This window comes from Polypterus senegalus, chromosome 5 (genome assembly GCF_016835505.1).
Source record: "Polypterus senegalus isolate Bchr_013 chromosome 5, ASM1683550v1, whole genome shotgun sequence".
Taxonomy (NCBI): Eukaryota; Metazoa; Chordata; class Cladistia; order Polypteriformes; family Polypteridae; genus Polypterus; species Polypterus senegalus.
In genome coordinates this window covers 186,470,489-186,492,797 of record NC_053158.1, presented here as the reverse complement: position 1 = coordinate 186,492,797, position 22,309 = coordinate 186,470,489, and the positions used below count along the sequence as shown (strand labels likewise).

The 22,309-nt window shown below is 39.7% G+C and overlaps 1 protein-coding gene across 1 annotated transcript in view; it reads left to right on the top strand.

Annotated features, from left to right (window-relative positions):
* Positions 1-22,101, top strand: part of arhgap39 (Rho GTPase activating protein 39) — a 439,818-nt gene extending 417,717 nt beyond the window's left edge. The window contains exons 6-9 of the mRNA XM_039753767.1: positions 5,079-5,278; positions 6,219-6,310; positions 10,743-10,912; positions 21,068-22,101. Coding sequence (XP_039609701.1) covers positions 5,079-5,278; positions 6,219-6,310; positions 10,743-10,912; positions 21,068-21,262 — 657 coding nt within the window. The 3' untranslated portion in view covers positions 21,263-22,101. The remainder of the gene's footprint in view (positions 1-5,078; positions 5,279-6,218; positions 6,311-10,742; positions 10,913-21,067) is intronic.
* The last annotated feature ends 208 nt before the right edge of the window (positions 22,102-22,309 follow it).

Sequence of the window (22,309 nt, the reverse complement as noted above, 5' to 3'; positions counted from 1 at the left end):
GGCATCTTAATTACATTCATTTAAATATCTTGAATGGAAATATGCAGCCTTATGTGACAAAATACAATGAAAATGTGCACAAGAACCATCCACCTATTTATGGATTTCTGAAATCACCTAATTCAGCTCAGGGTACTGGGCCTGACTTTGTGGCTCTGAGTAAGTTCCTTAACTTGCCATTTCTCCAGTCATAAAAGCTAAACACTGTAAACTGCAAAGAGCTGGCACCCCATTGACCCCATGCTGCTGGGTTTGATTTTGACCCTTTGTGACCCTGAATTGGATTAAGTGGGCTTGAGAATGTTATGTCATGTACTTGTAAAGCAGTTGGAGGCTTCACTAGTTCAGCTGATCATTTAGTCTGCTTGTGCTCCAATTAGAAATAATAAATCTATATCATTTTACTATATCCTGTTCATATAAAGCAGTTTGTAATTGTGTTCACTATAGAATGGCACTATATAAAAATGACAATGTTTCCAGTTAATGGATTATGATTTTAAGCAGTTGCAACAAAAATCCCTGTGTATATCTGAATATAATTTAAAACCTCAACTCGCCCTTTTCTTACCCTGAAGATCTGTAGAGAATAGTAGGAAACTATCTTCAAGTAGCCACACCACTCTACATGGCATAGCATCAAGTAGAATCTGTGTTCAGTTACAGTATTAGTCCTCATCACGGTCATATTCCCATTATTGGATCCTGGCCCCCATTTGTATGGCCACAAACAAGCTTCTCGTCTAGTCAATGTATAACACAACTTTTGAACATGAAAACATAAGAAATTTGACAGATGAGAGAAGACCTTTCAGTCTGTCAAGCTTCTTTGTTTAGCTTAAAACTTAGCCCTCCCGATAGCTCATCTAGGCACTTCTTAAAGGTTGGCTTAAATGCTTTTGGTTCAACTACATGTCCCAGAATCCCACCACTTTTTGAGTATAGACGTGCTGCTTGGCTTCATTCCTAAATGCATTTTCCCCTAATTTCCACTGGTTTTCTTGAGTATGTGATTCACTGTTAAGTTGAAAGAATTCTGCTGGATCTACTTTATCAATGCCTTTGAGGATTTTGAAGACCAGAATTAATTCTCCATACAGTCTCCTTTGCTCAAGACTAAACAGGCTTAATTCTCTGAGTCCATCGGAGTAGAACGTGTCATTAAGTCCTGTGATGCACCTGGTACCAAAATATCCTCTAACAGCAACTTCTCCCAGCTATCCAAGAACAGTTTGGTGACCAACAATGCCTTTTCCAGCATGATGAAGCACCAGGCCTTAAGGCACAAGTGATAATTAAATGGTTTGGGCAACAAAACATCAAAATTTGGGTCCACAGCCAGGAAATGCCCTAGACCTTGATCCTATTGAGAACTTGTGGTCAATCCTCAAGAGGTGGGTGGACAAACAAAAATCCCCAAATTCTGACAAACTCCAGGCATTGATTATGCAAGAATGGGCAGCCATCAGTCAGGATTTGTCCCAGAAGTTGTTTGACAGCATGCCAGGGCGAATTGCAGAAGGCTTGAAAAAGAAGGGTTCAACACTGCAAAGATTGACTCTTTACATAAACTTAATGTAATTGTCAGTAAAAGCCTTTGAAACTTATAAAATGCTTGTAATTTTACTTCAGTATACCATAGAAACATCTGACAAAAACATCTAAAAACACTAAAGCAGCAAACTTTGTGAAAACCAATACTTGGGTCATTCCCAAAACTTTTGGCCACGACTGTGGAAGTGTTTCTGGGGGACATTGTTGTGGTACCAGAAGTACTCCCTGGTCAGGCATAAAGGGATATTTTTCTGAGTTGAGCAGAGGAGGACAAAGCTTACCTATGGTGGAGGTGGAGGAAGGGAGGATACTGTGTTTGTCTGAAAAGCCTGTGTGAAGGTATTTTGTTTACAGTAAATCAATATACTGCATTTAAACCCGGGACTGTGCTTGATGAACATGTGTCTCAGGGATTGGGGCTCTGAGATGTCCCCTACAGGTCACAACAGTTAGATAAGAAAGGCTCTTTGTAATGGACAAAAATGCAAAGGGCTGTGTTACCTAAAATAAATACAGTTAGAAAAGTTCTTATATGAAATACATTCATTGATAGAGGGAAAGAAAGGGCACTATATAAACTTATTAAACGTGAAAGGTGCTATACTAAACGTCAAATACAGTATTAGATACAGTATTAGAACACATAGCAGTGCACATTCCTTACCTGGCTGCTGACAGTTTTTTGGTCTCAGGCTAGTTCAAAGCAAGTTTATTCAAGCAGTCCATTAAAAGGAGACATCATTATTCTGCTCTTACTGTATACTTAAGGTTTTTGCAGGGGTTGCTGGGAAATGTAGTATTTGCAGTTTCCATGGAAACAAAGCTGAACCGGAAGTGCTTCCCTCTGATTTGGAGTAGCACCAGAAGTAATCTCAGGATGAGCCTTTTAGTCAGATGAGCTTAGACATGACAGGAAGAGGCAAGGAGGAAGAGAAGGCCAGGACATAGAAAGGATCATGTTTAATAGGACTAAGGTAGATAACCTGGATGAGGATAGGTAGGCCTGGAGGTTCTTAGTCCTTGTGATTTTGATTTCAATTTTATAAAGTATGTATTCCTCACTTTTACATTCTCTTTGAATAACTTGTATTATTTTATAAAATTTGACTGGGCTGTTACTATTCAGGGTAAAGCGTCTTCTCCAGAGAGCCCCATCTGGTCACAACAGATAGATGAAAATATATATGCTTAATTAAGTCTGATTTACTATGTAGCAGGCATCCATTCATTTTCATGACCTTCATTACAGCAGTACCAGGTGCAATTCAGGAACCGACCCAGGATGTGACACCAGTCAATTACACAACAGATTTAAGCACACATAGCCAATCAGAGGCACCATTTAATATATGGGCTGAATTTGCTAACAATTTAAAAAAAAAAGCCACTGGACCTGGAGTTGAGCTCATCACCTTTGAATTATGATATAGCAGAACTATTCACAATGCTACAAGAACATTTGTAAATAAATAACTTACAACCCTGAGTGTGGTTAAATGTGGTTAGGCAGGCAATGTGGCATAGTGGTTAAGGCGCTGGACTTTAGACTTAAAACCCTTTGGCTGTGGGTTCAAATCCTCTTACTCCTACCGTATGACCATAAGCAAGTCATTTCACCTGCCTGTGCTTCAGCTGGGGGAAATAAAACAAAAGAAGTGTGGCCAATTGTATCTCAAATGTTGTAATTCACCTTTGATAAAGGCATCAGCCAAATAATAAGTAATAATAAATGACTCTGAGAATGCATGTATAGTATGAATGGATGGATGGATAGATTGAATGAACAAATGAATGAACTTTATTAGTGTCCAGGATGTAGATCTATTTAATGTTTTACATCACAAATCCCTTTGTTCACACCTGCAAGCATCCAATCCTCATCATTTTCATTTCTTTATCCTGGTGAGGGTCACAATACCAATACACTTAGTTGTGTTCACCAGGACTCCCAATCCTCAACAACTTTCTCGAGCTCGTGCTGGGAATTCCTAGATGATCCCAGGACGGTTGAGAGGTAGAATCGCCCCTGTGTGACTTGAGTCTGCCCTTCAGTTTGCTCCTGTGGTAAACTCTTCATCGAGTAGCAACCATGGGCATCTTAATCACATTCATTTAAATATCTCAAATGGAAATATACAGCCTTATGTAACAAAATAAAATGAAAATGTGCACAAGAACCATCCAATTATTTGTGGATTTATAAAATCACCTAATTCAGTTCAGGGCACTGGGCCTATCGCAGCAGCATCTGGTTTAAGATGTGAACCATCCCTGAACAAGAGAAGAACAAATTCTAAGTCATCTAATTTGTGTGCTTGAGTTCATTAATTGACTTTCCGAGAGTGTGATGAACTGATTCATTATCTTAATAACGTTAATTAGCCTTTATTGTGCCAGGTGTCAAGTGGATGAACTGAATAGTCCTGCAATGCTGTTTGTGCGAATGTTCATTACTGCTTGAGGACCATACTCATGGCTACACTCGACTTCTGCCACTATCCATTTTTGGTTCACTCTCTACATTAAGTATCCAGACTCCTAAACGACTCTTCTTAGCCACTTTCTATCCCACCGGGAGAAAATGTTGCCATTTATACTGCTTTTAAGGGGATTGATTTAGCATTCTTTACCCACGGAGCTGCGTTTAGTGAGCTTAATGTCCCCAGCCTAGACAGATTATTCAGCACCAGCTGAATGGGCCACTGCTACCATGTGTAAGGAATATTGCTGACGCCGCAGCCAGTAGTCCTTCAGGCCAAAGGAGTGTACAGTACAGTGCCTATAAAAAGCATTCACCCCATTGGGTGTTTTCACATTTTATTGCCATATAACATTGAATCATAGTGGATTTCACTTGGTATTTTTGACACTGATCCACAGAAAATTTAATATCAAAATGAAATCAGATCTCTGCAAAGTGGTCTAAATTGATTACAAATGTAAAACACAAAATTACTGATTGTGCAAACATTCAACCCCTTCAGGTCAGCATTTAGTAGATGCACATTTAACAGTCATGAGAGCCTTGAGTCTGTGTGCACAGGTCTGTCTATCTGTTTTGCATCTGGACACTGCAGTTTTGTCCCCATTTTCCTTTGCAAAACTGTTCAAGCTCGGTCAGGTTGCATGTGGATCATGAGTGAACAGGCTTTTTCAAGTCCAATCATAAATACTCGATTTGACTGATATCCATGACCATATTTATCAAGCATCTCCAAGAATGTAAAATGGTCGCAACTGACTTAAAGATCTTAGAAATGCACAAATTTGGTCCAACGCTTGTTAGAGTACATAGGAGTAATTCTGAGACGTTTGATAAAATATGGGCACTGGACTCTGGCTTGATCACTCCAGGATATTAACACTGTTGTTGTTAAGCCATTCCTGTGTAGCTTTGGCTTTATGCCTGGGGTTGTTTTCTTGATGGAAAGTAAATGAGAGTTGTGTAATTGGGTTGGACTGTCACGTATTGATCATCCAGTACTGCAGTCTGAAATTCTGCTTTTGGTTTCATCTTGTCTTAGGGCCTGCAGAAACCAAACCTGGAAGAGATCCGGCATGCCAAGAATGCAGTGTTCAGTCCCTCGATGTTTGGAAGCTCCCTGGAGGAAGTTATGGCCATGCAGCAGGAGCGCTACCCAGACCACCGACTTCCCTGGGTCCAAACGCGCCTCTCTGAGGAGGTCTTGGGTCTCAATGGGGACCAGACGGAAGGCATCTTCAGGTACATTTTGAAGGAGACAATACAATGAATTGGTGAGAAGGTGTCCAAAGTTATTAGCTCACCACTTTTATCCTTAAGACAACGAAAATGAAAAGACTGCAAAAATGGCATGCCAGGTAAACCTTTTGAAGCTATGCAGAATATTAACTATTAAAAAAAAATGGTTACAACACAGTGACGTGTTCTTCACAAATAGGACTACATCTCTGACAAAAAAATGGAAAATCCAGTGATCTTCGCAGATAGAGGTTGACATTTTTAGTTAGCATCATGAGGATGCCAATTCTGTTTTTAAAGATCTAATAAAATTACAATGCATTAGCTCTATATTAATTTGTATTAACTTCAGGCTGGCCTCATATGTGTGATTAAAATGTGTTCCTTCCAAGCTTTGTTCCTGCTCTGCATCAAACTTTGCCAGAATAGACTTTAACTCACCGTATACTCTGCACTGGAATAATCACATTCAGAAAATCTTTGATTGCTCCATGCCTAGTCAATATAGTGAGAATCTGGTTTAATATAATATTCTCAAACCCACTTAGCTTAACTCAAGATCACAAATGTCTGGAGCCTATCCATGTAGCATCATGTAAAAGACAAACCCACCCCCGGGTAGGGTACTGGCCATCCCATTTTTGTGTATACCTACATCTATATCTAACCTGTGTTCAGATTGCAAAGATGTTTTGTTTGTATAAGGAATCACCGGATTTCCCCCTAATATCTGGTATTGTCAGTTATTGTTAGTTAGAATAGTTGGTGTACCAAAGTTATGGATATTTTTGAGAATTTTTAAATATCCAAAGTAAGTCCCTACTTAACATTCTCATTCCTTCCACCTTTTCTTCACTTTTGTTGAACTTTTGTTGAATGTTTTTATTTTACTTCCAAATGTTCACCTTTTGTTTGCTTTAACAAATCTTCCTTTGTGGTCCAGAGTCCCAGGCGACATCGATGAAGTCAATGCCCTGAAGTTGCAGGTGGACCAGTGGAAGATACCTACTGGCTTGGAAGACCCACATGTTCCTGGTAGGTGCCTTCTACTCTGATTGTCGTTTTGGTGTGCGAAAGCAGGTTGACCTATTTGTTCAGGCTAGTCACCATAAACATTGTCTACTTATTGCTGGGGTATGATATTTGCACACAAGACATCACCCTGTGGGTTGGGGCAGTAGAGTACATGCAGTATGTGTCACTGTTACAACTGTTGGGATGGCCATCTTCAGCAGATATGGTATATAAATAAGAATTGTGTGTTTGTAATTATATTATCAGTATGTTTTCAGTACATTTTCTCATTTAGCAAATGCTTTTATCCCAAGCAGCTTACAAAAGAGATCAACATAACTGAGTAAAAATCAGCCTGGAGGAACAGTAGTAACATCATGCATGCATGTATATGTGATAAATTATTCATGCATATGTGAAGCACATCAGGCAGACAGTGCAGATCGGGTACTGATATCCCTATCCAGCGTGGCTGCTACAATTCTATGATGTCACTCTAGCCTTGTAAAGCATCATGGGGCACTGGGAAAAAAAAGTTTGTCTAAGCTGGTCCCACAGTGAATTTTCAGGGAAAAATTTTGGCGAACAAGGTCACTGGCAAATTCTGCGAAAAACACTTTTTTATGAATTTTGCCAGTCAACGCTAGTAATGAAAACTGGAATCTACTTTGGTGAAACTGGCAACTCCATTGAAAATCCCCGGTTCCTTATTGTACTGGTTTCTGTTTTAGCATTTTGTCAATTAGTTACAAAATTATTATATGGATATGTTTTATTTTTCACTTAATATATATGTATAATGTATATACAGTGATCCCTCGCTATATCACGCTTCGACTTTCGCGGCTTCACTCTATTGCGATTTTTTTCTCATACACGCTTACGTCACTACGCATGCGCTTTCTGAGAACTTTTATCTAAGCCCTGCGATGGCTCCTAAACATGCTGCTTTTTCTAAGCCTTCTGACAATAAAACTAAGCGCCGGAGGAAGATGCTTACTATCCAGGAGAAGGTATGATATGATTAAAGATGGCAATACCCTACAAAAGCCTCCTCACGCATATGAAGAGACAGCGCCAGCAACTGCCTATCAAGATGTTCTTCAGCCTCGCACCCAGACACCCACTGCCTACACCTAGTACTTCTCCACTGAAGACAACAACGCACCTGCTGAAGATACTGCACCACCTCTGAAGACTCTCCTACTGAGGTCGTGCCTTCATAGGTTAGTGGTTGTGTGTGATTAAATGTACAGTACAATAATCTACTATATAAAAGCGTTCGGGATTGTCCTTCCGTCCCGTGAGTGCAAAGTGTAGCGGTATTCCACTTATTACAGACTTACTACTTGCGGCTTGAGGTACGAAGCGACGCGATGTGAGCTGAATTCTGGTGCTCTCATCGTTCCCTTGCTTTTGTGCGCGATGCGCTGGAAAAATAGACAAAATTATGTCTCTGGAAATAATTAATGTTGATGGAGTACAAATGCCTCACCGCGTAGTAAATATCAGGGGAGATGGTGCTTGCTTATTCTCATCTATAGCTTATTTAGTGCATGAAACTCCGTCTTTAGCGGTACAGAATCGGGCTGACATTGTACGACTTTGGACAGGCACTTGAGGGGATAAAAAAAAAACTTAGGTTTTCGGGAGATGTTATGAATGGGCACTTTAATGTTTTCATTCCCTACACTTACATACCTGATGTACACATGGAGCGCACAAAAATTGAGGATAAAAGTCGGTCGCCTTAAAAGACGAGTGCGCCTAGTAATATGATATTTGTAACATTTAATATGTCTTATTTTCTCTTATTTTGTCTAATATATTAGGTAATACGAGTGTAATGGTAACTAAAGGGTGTTATTTCATGTCTAGAGGGCTCTAATAATGTTAAAAAACTTATTTAGAAGGTCGTAAACAGGTTTTCTATACTCTTAACTGCGAAAATATTCGATTTATAAATAAAGAATCCTACTTCGCGAAAATTCATTTATCACGGTAGAGTCTGGAACGGATTAACCGTGATAAACGAGGGTTCACTGTACTGTATTTCACTCTTTACTTTGTAGAGTGAAATACTTTGGAGTTTTCCCAACCCATTTAATAATCAGAGCAAAAGAAAGTAAATTCATTGACATGCTTATAGGGAAGCTTCCCTTCCCAGGCTTCAATACACTCCTGGACTTCTTGGCACTAACAAATGAGTCGTGAAGTTCCCAGCTTTGTCAAAAAAGACACAAGTGAAAGAAAGGAACAGAGCTAGTAAGGACTTAGACTCACCATTACTGTCATACTCTAGCTGGCCTGATTCCCAGGGGACAATGGCTAATTAGTGACACTCCACCAACACCTAGCCATGATGTATGAGAAGCATGTTAGGCTCACCAGTCTCTGTCCATGCGTTGTCATGGAAACACACATTAATTAGATTCCTCCTTGTGATGTTCCTCTTCGGGAAGTTCAGCTCTGAAAGATAGAATAGGTCATTTGTGATCTTGATACCTCCCTAAGGACTTGTGCACGCTTGTGTTTAACAGTTAATATAATAAGAGATCATTTGCAGAATTTCCAGATGGGCCCATAGTTTTAGGGCTAGTGAATGTCATTTTGAATTTAAGTATTTATTTACTGGGATTTCTGTCAGCACAGTTTTCACATATAGGTAATCATAAAATTGTAAAGCCTGCCACTACAGTTTAATTGTCCATGGCTATGCCTGAATGCTGCTTTAATTCCTTTTTCTAATGGACTGCTTACGGTCTTTGTTTACAAAGCATCCATCTTCTTCCTTTTCTTCAAATCTTAGGAGGACCAAGGTGAGAAAATTAAGTGAAGAATATTTAAATGATTAGGTCAGGCCTGAGCAAGAAAAAAGACAAGAAGTGCCAATACTCCTTTGAACTTAAGTCTGCCAGAGATGGTCACACCAAGGCCACAAGCCAGGGCAGTGTCAGTTGACATCATGCACTACATTTAGATAGATAGATAGAATACAATACAATACAATACAACAGAAGGTATTTGTGTATAGCATTCTTTACAGAGTGCAGAAAAAGAACACTGTGAACAAATTCCCAGGTAAGATGCAAGTATAGATTGTACAAATTTTTAAATGCAGAATTATAACATGTAAAGATTTGTTAAAACACACAAAAAACAAAGTGAAAACTGATTAATTTAAATGGTGACCAACAATATCTGTACATTAATTAATTGATGATCTTATGGCCAGTTGACAAAGAAGGAGATTAAAATTGTAAAAGATAAAGTGACCTGAGATGACGACTGGACTCCTTCAGAACTGTGTCTCTATGAAAATCCTTGGGTACTGCTGGTTCGACTTTGTGTGCTGACAAGAGTCTCAGATGAGACAAATTGTGATGGTGTGTCTGTTATGGCACTACAGCCATGTGGCTGGCCAGGCCAGGAGGACCCCCATGTAACACCTGGCTGCAGCACATAGATGGTCATTTCTGAGGGTGGGACTGGACTGCATGTCTGCATGGGGAGTTGTCAGCTGAGATCCCGAGCTGTTTCCTCGTGTGGTGAGTGCGGCAACACACTGTACCAGTGCATGCTCCCCTACCTGAATTGACTTCACCTGACAAGTTAATGGCATTAATTTGGTGTTTCTAAAAGCCTGCTGTGTGTCTCTCGGATTCACGCAAATAAAGCGATACCACAAGTGAACTATAATACGTAGTGCGATGAGAGAAGTCGAAGAATCAACCGGAATGTTCAAGTAAATTATAGAAAAAACCCCAATCTATATCCGTTAAGTAGTTCTCTCGTGAAAAGTGGACAGACAGACGTTGGATTTTATATAGAGATGATACTACTTATAGGCATTAACAGGTTAAATACACACACAATGCAACTAATTTTAAGAAACATTTTGCTACAATAGTAAAGTATGTTTTGTTATTGAAGTTGTACACTCATTAATTCATGATGTTGGACTTTATTAGTGAAATTCAGCTACATTTATTTAGTTATGCTCTGGATTCCCCCTACGTGCACACATATGTTTATTCTTTAAAGCAATGTTTTAATCCTGGAGATGCACTGAACAGCCCATTTTAAAGATAGCCCTTTCCCAAGATGCTTCCACTTCACACCTCTAAGCACAGGCCCCCCTAACTGCCACTGAGGGGGTCTGTCACCTGAGGTCTGCTCATACAGTGAGCGCCACTCGATCAAAGAGACCCTTGTTAACTCATTTCACTACCCGTATGATTTAAGACATCCCTGCTTGATTTGTTGCTGTTGATTATTTGTTACCTTGCTAACGTATATCATTTATGTTGTTTAAACAGCACTAGGTGGAGTGAAATTCTGCATATTCATTAACCATGTGTCCATATGAAGATCTGTTGTCTTGGAATCAGATACAGCAGTGTCCCCCATCAGTCTTCATTGTATTTTTTTTTTATCTCCTTGCTTTTGTCAGCATCGCTTCTGAAGCTGTGGTATCGCGAGCTAGAAGAGCCACTGATTCCTCACGAATACTATGAGGAGTGCATCACCCACTATGAGAACCCTGAGGCTGCAGTGCAGGTGGTCCACGCACTGCCAGAGATCAACAAGCTGGTCCTCTGCTACCTCATCCGCTTCTTGCAGGTTAGTCGTCCTTGCTACCTTGTCTTTCTCTGCTACTCTACTCCTTTATCTTGAACTAGCCAACCCGCGGCATACCATACGCCACATAATCAGGCCGGTTTTTTAATGATTTTTAAGCACAGGGAGAAAATTAACATTTGAAAAATCGGTAATGTAATAAATCAGCAAGAAACGCAACATTGTAACAATGCACGGAACGAACCAACACACAATCGTTCGTGACTGAAAACTGGCGGACCTCCCCAGATGTACCTGTGACTGACGTAGACGTTTCATTGCTCTGTGTAGTTTTGGCTGCTTTTCTATATATAATCCACCAAGACACCCGACCACGGTAGTAGCGAGGTGGGAGGGGGGTGTGTACAAAGGGTAGGGACGCAACCAGTGGGAGCGTATGAGTAGCACTTAGTGGGAATTCCACGGTTTGCAGCCCGAATGGGGTTCAACGGCTTACCCACGCCTAGACACACGCTCAATGTCATGCATAACTATTTATTGAATGCTAAACACTTCTGGAAAGACACAGTGGTCTAAAACGGGTTGGTGTGAGAATACAACAGTAAGCGAATGAAAAGATGGAACTCTGGAGAGAGCAACTTATAATTGTCCGTGAGTGAAGAAGACGCATGTTTGTCACGGATGCGAATTGCTGTATGTAGTGTGTAAAACAGTAACCGAACACTCGGTTTTTAAAGACTGCTTACTTCATTGTGTTTTAACCTCAGTTGTAAAGGAATGTTTTAAGGATCCCATGGGATACCTCTCGCAAACCGTTTTACACACTGCATACGGCGACTCACCTCCGCGAGAAACATGCCTCTATGAACAGTCAAGGTGGCTCGGAGGTACATGAGGCCTCTACGACAGACGCGGTTCTTTCTGTGTCGGCGTGGCTCTGCGAGTTGTCGTTGTATCCAATCGTCTTGGAGTTGGTGGGCGTGGCTCCTCCCTGCGTGCGCCATAGGTGTCTTACTTGTCGGTGGCTTAGTGAATCCACGCCCCTTCCGGCGTGCTTTCCATGGGTGTCTTGCCTTTCCATGGGTGTCTTGCCTTAGTGAATTATATATATACTGTAGATGCTGCCATGTTGCTGTTCTGTTCTCTCTTGAAGCCTCAGTTCAAAAGACTGTTGTGAATGAATTGGTTTTCGTTTCAGCTCTCTTAGTTAATCCTCCTGAAAGCACATTTAGTTTCAGTGGTTACTGTTATTGAGAGAGATGAGAGAGATTTACACTGTACGGTACACTGACGGTCAGCAAAGTTTAAAACTCCACCCAAAATGTATCAGTGGTTTATTTGTTGCTTTTGTCATATACCTAGTTTTGTAGTTTATTACTGCAATTTGTCAGGTACACTTCCATTGTGCTCCTGGTATGTGTCTTGATTTTGTTCTGTTTATTGGTTTGCTCCATTTCTGGATCCTGTAGTAATTGTGCATGCAGTTAATGGCAGTATATAAACATTTCATTGGAATGATTCCTTGATCATTCAGTATGTCATTTTGGTAAAGTACACTTGATTCTTGGTTCAGAGAAAGCTACTTGGCGATGGCACTGCTGGCCTTAAGGCAGGGTGGGGGTTATGGCGGCCTGTGGACTGGATGAATAATGTTCATAAGTGATCAATAGAACAGATCAATATGACTTACTTGTACTGTGTAGAAATATGTAAAATTGATCCAAACTTGATGTGGTAGCACAAAATCTACAGCCGAGGTCAATGACACCTACAAATGTTTACAATCAATTAATCGATCGTTTTATATACACAGCCCTTCACAGAACACAGCATTATAAGGTGCTCTTTAAGGCAACAAGAGTACATGTGATTCACTGTTAACCAATCAAGTATAAGATCACTTATTACATTACACATTACAAGGAAACAAAGTTGGAAGAGCCAACATAAGTAAAAAGGTGTAGGTAGCTCATGCCAGTCGATTGAGTATGAGCACTTGATAGAGAATAATAGTTATGAATTAAAATGCAAGGAAGAATAGTAGTTGGGCTACCTGGTGTTCTCCATCACATTAAATACATTGGCGTATTTATGGTTGGTTTTATATAAGGATTCCATGTCTCTGGTTTATTTCTTAAACAATTTGACCATTTTTATTTTGACTCTCATTTTAATTTTTTACTCAACCTTACTTGATGGTGACAGTAATCATCCTGCAGAAGAATTAAGATATTTTAGCCTAATGGTCACAGTTTCCTTGATGGCTACACAACTCACTCCAATTTTCATTAACATAGTTTTCTGATTCAAGTACACTCTAGTGCCAGGTTTAGATTTTTGGTTTTGTCTTCTCGTTATGCCTAACTTTCGACTTACGTCTTTTGGTTGCCGTCTCTAGTTTGTTCCCAAGGTGTTTGACTCTTTTTTTTTGACCATGCCTCTGTTTTCATTAACCATCTCCTGGTTACTTATATATTCTCACTACGATCCTCAGACATGTTTTGTGCCTCAGCATTTATAAAGGTTTTATTTGATCATAACACCTACAAAAAAACCAATGACACTAGAGTAGGAGCATAAATTAGTCCCTTAGTGCTACATAACAAGACCTTAGCAAAGGCTCTGTTTGGACTTTTTAAGATGTACAAAGAACCAGTGACCCTAGAAGAAAGTATGTCTATAGGGCATCTGTTTGTCAGTTAGGGCCACATAACAAGATCTTTATAAACATTTCATTATATTACATATACTTTATCTAAGTATATTATATATACTTTATCCAATTGTATTATTTATGATACAATTGGTTACGTTTCTTATGGCTTTCCAATTAGAGCACAGGCAGGTCAAGTGACTTGCTCAGGGTCACACAGCATCAATAGCAGGATTTGAAAACACAACCTCAGCACTTGGTCTCGTGTTAGTAGGACTTACGAAGGATTAGAATGGGGGATACCTGTAGAGCATCTGTTAGTCATTGAGTACTACATACCAAGACCATAACAAAGACCCTGTTTAGTCTTAAATGGCCCTAGAATGAGGTCTCTCTATAGAGTGTCTATTAGTCAGCTAGTGTCTGCTTAGAAATGCTTGATCTGTTCTTAGTAAGACTTTGAAGGCAACAACGACCCTGAAATTGAGATAACCTGTAGAGTGTTACAAAGACTTTTATGTTTTGTATAGTAGTAAGTGACCAATATACAGTATATACCACAGAAAGCCCTCTACAACCTCTACTCAAAACTGTTGTTTAAAAAGTTAACATTTCATGGCCTCCAGGAGTCGTGTTTCAACAAGAAGCGTCACAGTTGTCAACAAAACAACACAAAATAGCGATACTTACTACTGAAACGCGAATATAAAATGGTGCTTGCAGTAAATATAAAACTAAAATGTGAAAAATTATAAACATGTTCAAGATCGTTCCTCCCCCACACTATGCGACTCTTCAATTCCACCCGGGGGGGGTAAACGTTAACATTATACAAAGTTATTGTCCGTTATACCTGCATTTTTATCACTCTTTGATTTAATATTGTTCTTTATCAGTATGCTGCTGCTGGAGTATGTGAATTTCCCTTGGGATTAATAAAGTATCTATCTATCTATCTATCTATCTATCTATCTATCTATCTATCTATCTATCACTCATATAGTGCCTTTCATATCTATCTATCTATCTATCTATCTAAAATGAAACCAAATCCTTCATATTTACATATTTATGCCTAGTTCACCTCTCCATTTCAGCCTTTTCTACTCACTTCTGATCTTTTTGCCTATCAGACCATTAGCAGTGGCTACCTCTCAGCTCTAAAACACAATGTATGCTGAATGCAGGGGTTGAGTTCAGGAACCCATGTGGGTAGGCTTTTGCAAGTACTTCCATGTTACCCCTGAGGACTCTAGCAGCACCAGATCTTCTTGCAGACTCCTCATACCAAAGTGTACGATTAGGGAGGGCCAGACTGTCTGTCCTGTATAATAATCCTGTGTGACTAACACCAAGTGCCCTCTAGTGGCCTGGGGGACATTAACACTGCTAAATAAGAGTTAACTGGTAGTAGGCTGAGGATCCATAGACAGACAACACTCTCAAGTAATCTCGTAAATCATCTTCGGGGCTGTACCGCTAAATACAAGCATATTTTTGGTTAACATGTCAATAGATGATAGTGGGTGTCTGAAATAAGAATGAAAAAAATCAGCATGGGATCACAGAAGAGAATATTTCACTTTCAGTTAGCTTTTTTCTTTTGCATAACATTTTTTTCACAAAAATAATTCAAATATGTAGAACCACAACCATCTAAATAATTCCCAATGATTAATGTCTCACCGTTAGGAAGTTCAAATGGAAAATGTGACATTTGATTGCAATGAATTGTGCAATATATAACTTGCTAGATGTGGCCTGGCATGCACAAAGAATTTTCTGTTTCATGCACTAACTGTGAGGTTACCCAAATATTTTTTTAAGGGAAAATACATTTATATTGTGAGTTTTGCTCAATAACCTTTGTTTTTCAGATCATTTGGAGTAGAATGTTTACAAATGTGTGCCCTTCTTGGTGATAATCCTCACAAATTCATCTGGGCTTCGGAGTAGTACTGCCTTTATGCTGTATGGTAGTGAGATCTGGGTGTTAAAATCTGAAAACCTGAGCAAAGTTAGAGATGTGTATGATAAGATGGATGTCTGATGTCAGATAGAATAAAGATCTATGGAACAGAATGAATGTTAAACATATAAGTACTGTTTTGCAGAGGGACCGCCTTAGGTTGCATGGGCATGTGATGTAAAAAGATGATGACGACTGGGTGAAAAAATTCTTTGTCTATTTTGTTGGATGGTAAGAGGCCCAGAGGTAGGCCAAATATACAGGTGCCGGTCGTAAAATTAGAATATCATGACAAAGTTGATTTATTTCAGTAATTCCATTCAAAAAGTGAAACTTGTATATTAGATTTATTCATTACACACAGACTGATGTATTTCAAATGTTTATTTCTTTTAATTTTGATGATTATAACTGACAACTAATGAAAGTCCCAAATTCAGTATCTCGGAAAATTAGAATATCAATTAAGACCAATGCAAAAAAAGGAGTTTTAGAAATGTTGGCCAACTGAAAGGTATGAACATGAAAAGTATGAGCATGTACAGCACTCAATATTTAGTTGGGGCTCCTTTGGCCTGGATTACTGCAGCAATGTGGCGTGGCATGGAGTCGATCAGTCTGTGGCACTGCTCAGGTGTTATGAGAGCCCATGTTGCTCTGATAGTGGCCTTCAGCTCTTCTGAATTGTTGGGTCTGGCGTATTGCATCTTCCTCTTCACAATACCTCATAGATTTTCTATGGGATTAAGGTTAGGCGAGTTTACCAGCCAATCAAGAACAGAGATACCATGGTCCTTAAACCAGGTACTGGTAGTTTTGGCACTTTGTGCAGGTGCCAGGTCCTGTTGGAAAATGAAATCTGCATCTCCATAAAGTTTGTCAGCAGCAGGAAGCATGAAGTGCTCTAAAACTTCCTGGTAGACGGCTGCGTTGACCTTGGACCTCAGAAAACACAATGGACCAACACCAGCAGATGACATAGCACCCCAAACCATCACTGACTGTGGAAACTTTACACTGGACCTCAAGCAACGTGGATTCTGTGCCTCTCCTCTATTCCTCCAGACTCTGGGACCTTGATTTCCAAAGAAAATGCAAAATTTACTTTCATCAGAGAACATAACTTTGACCCACTCAGCAGCAGTTCTGTCTTTAGTCCAGGCGAGACGCTTCTGACACTGTCTCGTGTTCAAGAGTGGCTTGACACAAGGAATGCGTCAGCTGAAACCCATGTCTTGCACACGTCTGTGCGTGGAGGTTCTTGAAGCACTGACTCCAGCTGCAGTCCACTCTTTGTGAATCTCCCCCACAGTTTTCAATGGGTTTTGTTTCACAATCCTCTCCAGGGTGCGGTTATCCCTATTGTTCGTACACTTTTTTCTAGCACATCTTGTCCTTCCCTTCACCTCTCTATTAATGTGCTTGGACACAGAGCTCTGTGAACAGCCAGCCTCTTTAGCAATGACCTTTTGTGTCTTGCCCTCCTTGTGTAAGGTGTCAATGGTCGTCTTTTGGACAACTGTCAAGTCAGCAGTCTTCCCCATGATTGTGTAGCCTACAGAACTAGACTGAGAGACCATTTAAAGGCTTTTGCAGGTGTTTTGAGTTAATTAGCTGATTAGAGTGTGGCACCAGGTGTCTTCAATATTGAACCTTTTCACAATATTCTAATTTTCCGAGATACTGAATTTGGGTCTTTCATTAGTTGTCAGTTATAATCATCAAAATTAAAAGAAATAAACATTTGAAATACATCAGTCTGTGTCTAATGAATAAATCTAATATACAAGTTTCACTTTTTGAATGGAATTACTGAAATAAATCAACTTTGTCATGATATTCTAATTTTATGACCGGCACCTGTATGTTGGATTGATGAGGTGAGAAAGGAGATTAAATGCAGCTTACAGCTACTGATACACATGATAAAAGTTGATGGAGAAGAGGAGTTTGCGGTAAAATGGCCAACTCAAGTTACAAATTAAGTGATGATGATGGTGGTGATGATGAGTTTTGGTCAATGACGAAATCCATTTAATTAACATATTAAAATAACACTCTGATTTTACATTGGCTTCAGGTACAAAACAGTGTTAGATCAGCAGTAAAATTTTGATGTTGGTTTTGATACCAGCTTTCGAAACTCAGTACCAGTACCAAAACGGTTCTGAAGCAAAAAAGAGACAAATCACTCAAACCCCATCCCGCAGCTGCTTCAAACACTCAGCATGCAATCATATGTGCCTCAGTTTTTTGCCTCCCTGATTGGCCATACTCTGCACATGGTTAACAGGAGCGCAGTTGCTCCCTGGAGTACTCAGCATGTTTATATAACAATATACATTAGAACATTAGGACAATCTAGACGAGAACAGGCCATTCAGCCCAACATAGCTCGCTAGTTCTATCCACTTATTTCTTCCAAAAAGAACATCAGATTGAGTTTTGAAAGTCTCTAAAGTCTTACTGTCTACCACACTACTTGGTAGTTTATTCCAAGTGTCTATTGTTCTTTGTGTAAAGAAAAACTTCCTAATGTTTGTGTGAAATTTACCCTTCACAGGTTTCCAACTGTGTCCCCGTGTTCTTCATGAACTCATTTTAAAATAACAGTCTCGATCCACTGGACTAATTCCCTTCATAATTTTAAACATACACAATCATATCAACTCTTAATCTTCTTTTGCTTAAACTCTATAGGCTCAGCTCTTTTAATCATTCCTCATAATTCAAACCCTGTAGCCCTGGAATCAGCCTAGTCGACTCTTCTCTGGACCTTTCTAGCACTGCTATGTCCTTTTTGTAGCCTGGAGACCAAAACTGCACACAGTACTCAAGATGAGGCCTCACCAGTTCATTATAAAGCTTGAGCAGAAGCTCCTTGGACTTGCACTCCACACATCGTGTTATATATCCTAACAGTCTGTTTGCCTTCTTAATGACTTCTGAACACTGTCGGGAAGTCGATAGCTTAAAGTCCACTATGACTCCTAAATCCAATTCTGTACCCTTCTAAAAACATCACCCTGAACTGACACTTCTTTTAGTTTTATGCCCAACCTCTCATGTGGCACTTTATCAAATGCTTTCTGAAAGTCAAGATGAATGGTATCATCTGCTCCACTCTGATCGTATCCTTTTGTTCCCTTCTTATAGAATTCCAACATGTTAGTTAAACACGACCTCCCTCTTCTGAACCCACGCTGACTGTTCCTAATAACTCCTGTACTTGCCAGGTGTTGCTCAATCTTATCCTTAATAATTTCTTCCATTAATTTTCCTGTGATCCTTTGTTAAGCTTACGGGCCTATTGTTTCTTGGATCTGCCTAGTCACCCTTTTTATATAATGGAAGATGTTTGCTATTTTCCAGTCCTTAGTAATCTCTCCAGTGCGCAGTGACTTCCTATAAATGTGTGTCAAGGGTTTATATATGTACTCACTAGCCTCCTTAAGAACTCAAGGGTAAATATTATCTGGTCCTGGTGATTTGTTTGATTTCATCTTATTTAATCTGAGCAGCACTTCTCTCTCTAGAATTTCCAAATCCCTCAGGACCTCCTTAGTAGTCCCATTTACATCAGGGAGGTTATCCACTTGCTGTCTTGTGTAGACCTCAGAAGAATCTAAGTTTAGGGCATCCGCTATTTCATTGTCTGCATCTTTTAATTCCCCTTTACTATTTCTAACGCACTTCACCTACTCCTTGACTGTTCTTTTACTACTAAAATACTGAAAGAATCTCTTAGGGTCTTCTTTCGCCTTATCTGCTATATTCCTCTCCAACTGTCTTTTAGCCTCCCTGATATCCTTCTTAATGGTTGCACTCATGTTCTCTTAAGCTCTACGATTTACTTTGCAGTCATTAGTCTTATATGCCATATAAAGCAGTTTTTTCCTTTTGCCTTTTCCTTTTTTAAATCTTTATTAATCTACTGTGGAGTTTCTTAAAATTTCCTATTAATTCCAAATGTAGGTATGTTTCTGTCCTGCATTACATGTACATTTGAAGAGCAGAAGGTTCCACTTGTTAATTTGAGCTAGATGTTACAGTATATGTTTAACAGGGGGGCTCTGCGCCCTGGTCACTCTGCTCGCCCACCCCCGGGTTTGGTTATCCAGATATACAGTTTATAGAGATTGTTATTTTCATGGGAATTGTTACATACTCTTTCAATTCTATGTTGCATCGCTTCTCCTTGATCATAAATATACAGCTGACCGAGTTGTGCTTTCTTCGAAATTACACTTGTCGTAGCTTTAATTGTTACGGGACCACATATTCTCATAGCGTATGGTCCATTATTGTTTAAATCTACGTTTTGAGCATTGAATGATGCGATCACGAAAAGTTTATTGTAGACTCGGATATTTTGCCTATAGTGTTTGCGGATTTCACTTTCACCAAACAACAAATCTTTTAATTCTCACGGATATGCTTCTTCATTGGGAGGCAACACTACTTTTCCCTGATGGCAATACGAATTTGACGATCTATAAGTCTCCGACGTAAACTTTAAAGCCTTACAATATCTACATACTTCTGACATATCCCCTATGTCCATATATTCGATCTCTTTTTGCTGTTCCGTTATTTCACCGAGTAATCATTTCCGTTTGTTTGTTAATGCGATCTTTACTTTCTTTTTTTTTGATACTTTCGAATTTTACTACTTTCATATTTTTTAACTTGCTCTGAATGTGTTTCGCGCCAACGTTTTTGAACGTCTTTATCAAGTCTTTTATTTCTGACCCCGATCGGACCTCCGAGGTTTTCAATTCCACTTGGCCCAGGCTGATTATTACTTTCCTTATTTTCTGAATTTACACATAGATTATTATTGTTCTTTTGTGCATTCTTTTTTGCCTTCTTTTCTCTCCAATGCTTTTGTGTCTCTTTTCGACACGCTGCTCTTTCTTATTCACTTAGTCGTTGACGTGCCATCTAGAACATGTAAAAAAAAAGAGCTGGGAGCACATGATGTATGTCTGCCAAAAGGATTCCAACAACTGAGAGGTTAGGTGTCCGTGATTTTGTTTTAAATTGTTTGTAAGTATTGTGTGATGTGCAAAAGTCACCATCTCACTGTTCTTGCTTCCAAAGGTTGTAAAGTCTAGTCTCGCAGGACGTCAAAGTGTCTTTCCGAGAAGATCATGTCTAGACCCAAGATTTTTTTCATAATTGAGTGAAAAATGTAATAATCGAAGAGCAATGAGGTGTTTGTTGTTCTCCTTAAGTTCTGATTGCTCTAACAAGGTACTGAGCGCAAGGTGCTTGAAAACTACCATTTACTTCCAGTACTGAAATTAAAGAAATGCTGGTCTCATATCATTTTCATAGAATTTTTTGGTACTTTTTTAGTACCGGTATAGTGCACAGCCCTAGTGTAAACTGACCTATTTTCACTGTGACAGACAATGTGTTAACAAGGGTAACGACCCTATCATTACCTGTCCCACCTTTGCAGATTATTTTACTCGTAGAAATGACCTCTGTCATCTGTGATTCTTATAAGGTAACTGGCACAACTATTTACAGAAGGTCTCACACCATCTTTTTTTCTCCCCCTTAACAGGTTTTTGCCCAACCCTCCAATGTTACAGTCACTAAGATGGATGTAAACAATCTGGCGATGGTGATGGCTCCCAACTGCTTGCGCTGCCAGTCTGATGATCCCCGCATCATATTTGAAAATACACGCAAGGAGATGTCCTTCATCCGTGTCCTTATCCAGCACTTGGACACCAGCTTCATGGAAGGACTGCTATAGCAAAGAGGGCTGCAAGGCTAGCAGGGAGACAGAGAATTTAAAGAGAGGATCCAGGGTCAAACAAACTGCTCAGAAGAAGACAAAACAGGGATACCTTACCTTACAGATGTGGCCTCCGGCCAGTGAGTGGCATCCTTTGGCATGGCACACGGTGTTTTCAGGAGCAGAGGCGTTATGTGCTAAAATCGAGGCTACAGAATGAGAGAAAATTCATCCGACACGAGGGCCATGCCAGACTTGTTCTCTCACTTGCTGTTCACCAGATTGTCAGCCATCTGATGTATACGTTGTGTAGGAGTAGCGTGTCTGTCTATCTGTCAGTGTGTATGTCAGAGTGAGCATGTTGCACATCATTTCAGGACTAAATTGGGAATTAAGTCATGAAAACATCTCTTTTTTAATTATTATTATTATTATTATTAAATACATGCGTTGGAGATAGTGTTAGGGAGATCCTTTCACAGTGGTAATTTCTATAGAGTTTGTAGGGGTTTTTTTTTTTCTTCTCAAGCGGACTTTGTTTTGTATATTTATTTGACTTTTTTATATCCCTGTTAGACAAGGTTGGTAAACGTGTGCCTGTGTGTGTGCGTGTGCATCACAAAGTTTGTTCTGTTGGTGGTAAATTTTATATGGCCCACAAAGAGAGAGGGAGAGGATTCTTCCTACGAATTTCTTGGCTATGCCAAAACTTTAATCAGGCTCAATATTTTGCTGCATGTGAGGCATCTTTAACATCTGGCTGAAGATGGGGTTAGAAGAGAGAAATAGATGTTTTTTTATTCTTGGTGCTGATTGTGGCAATGTCTGTATGTAAGATGGAGTTTAGTCATGGTGGGGGTGGATTCATGACTGGTCATCAGGTAGATCTGATCTTCCTATGCTCCAGCAATAGCATGAACCCTGGTCTCAAGAAGGTGGCTCAAATCTGCTGTAGGAAATCTCAGCCCAGCTGCCATTCTCTCCTTAGTATTGCACTGGGCCACTTCACTCGTGACCAGGTCTTTTGGTGTTCCAGGGTGTGTTTTTTTTTTTTTGTTGTTTTGT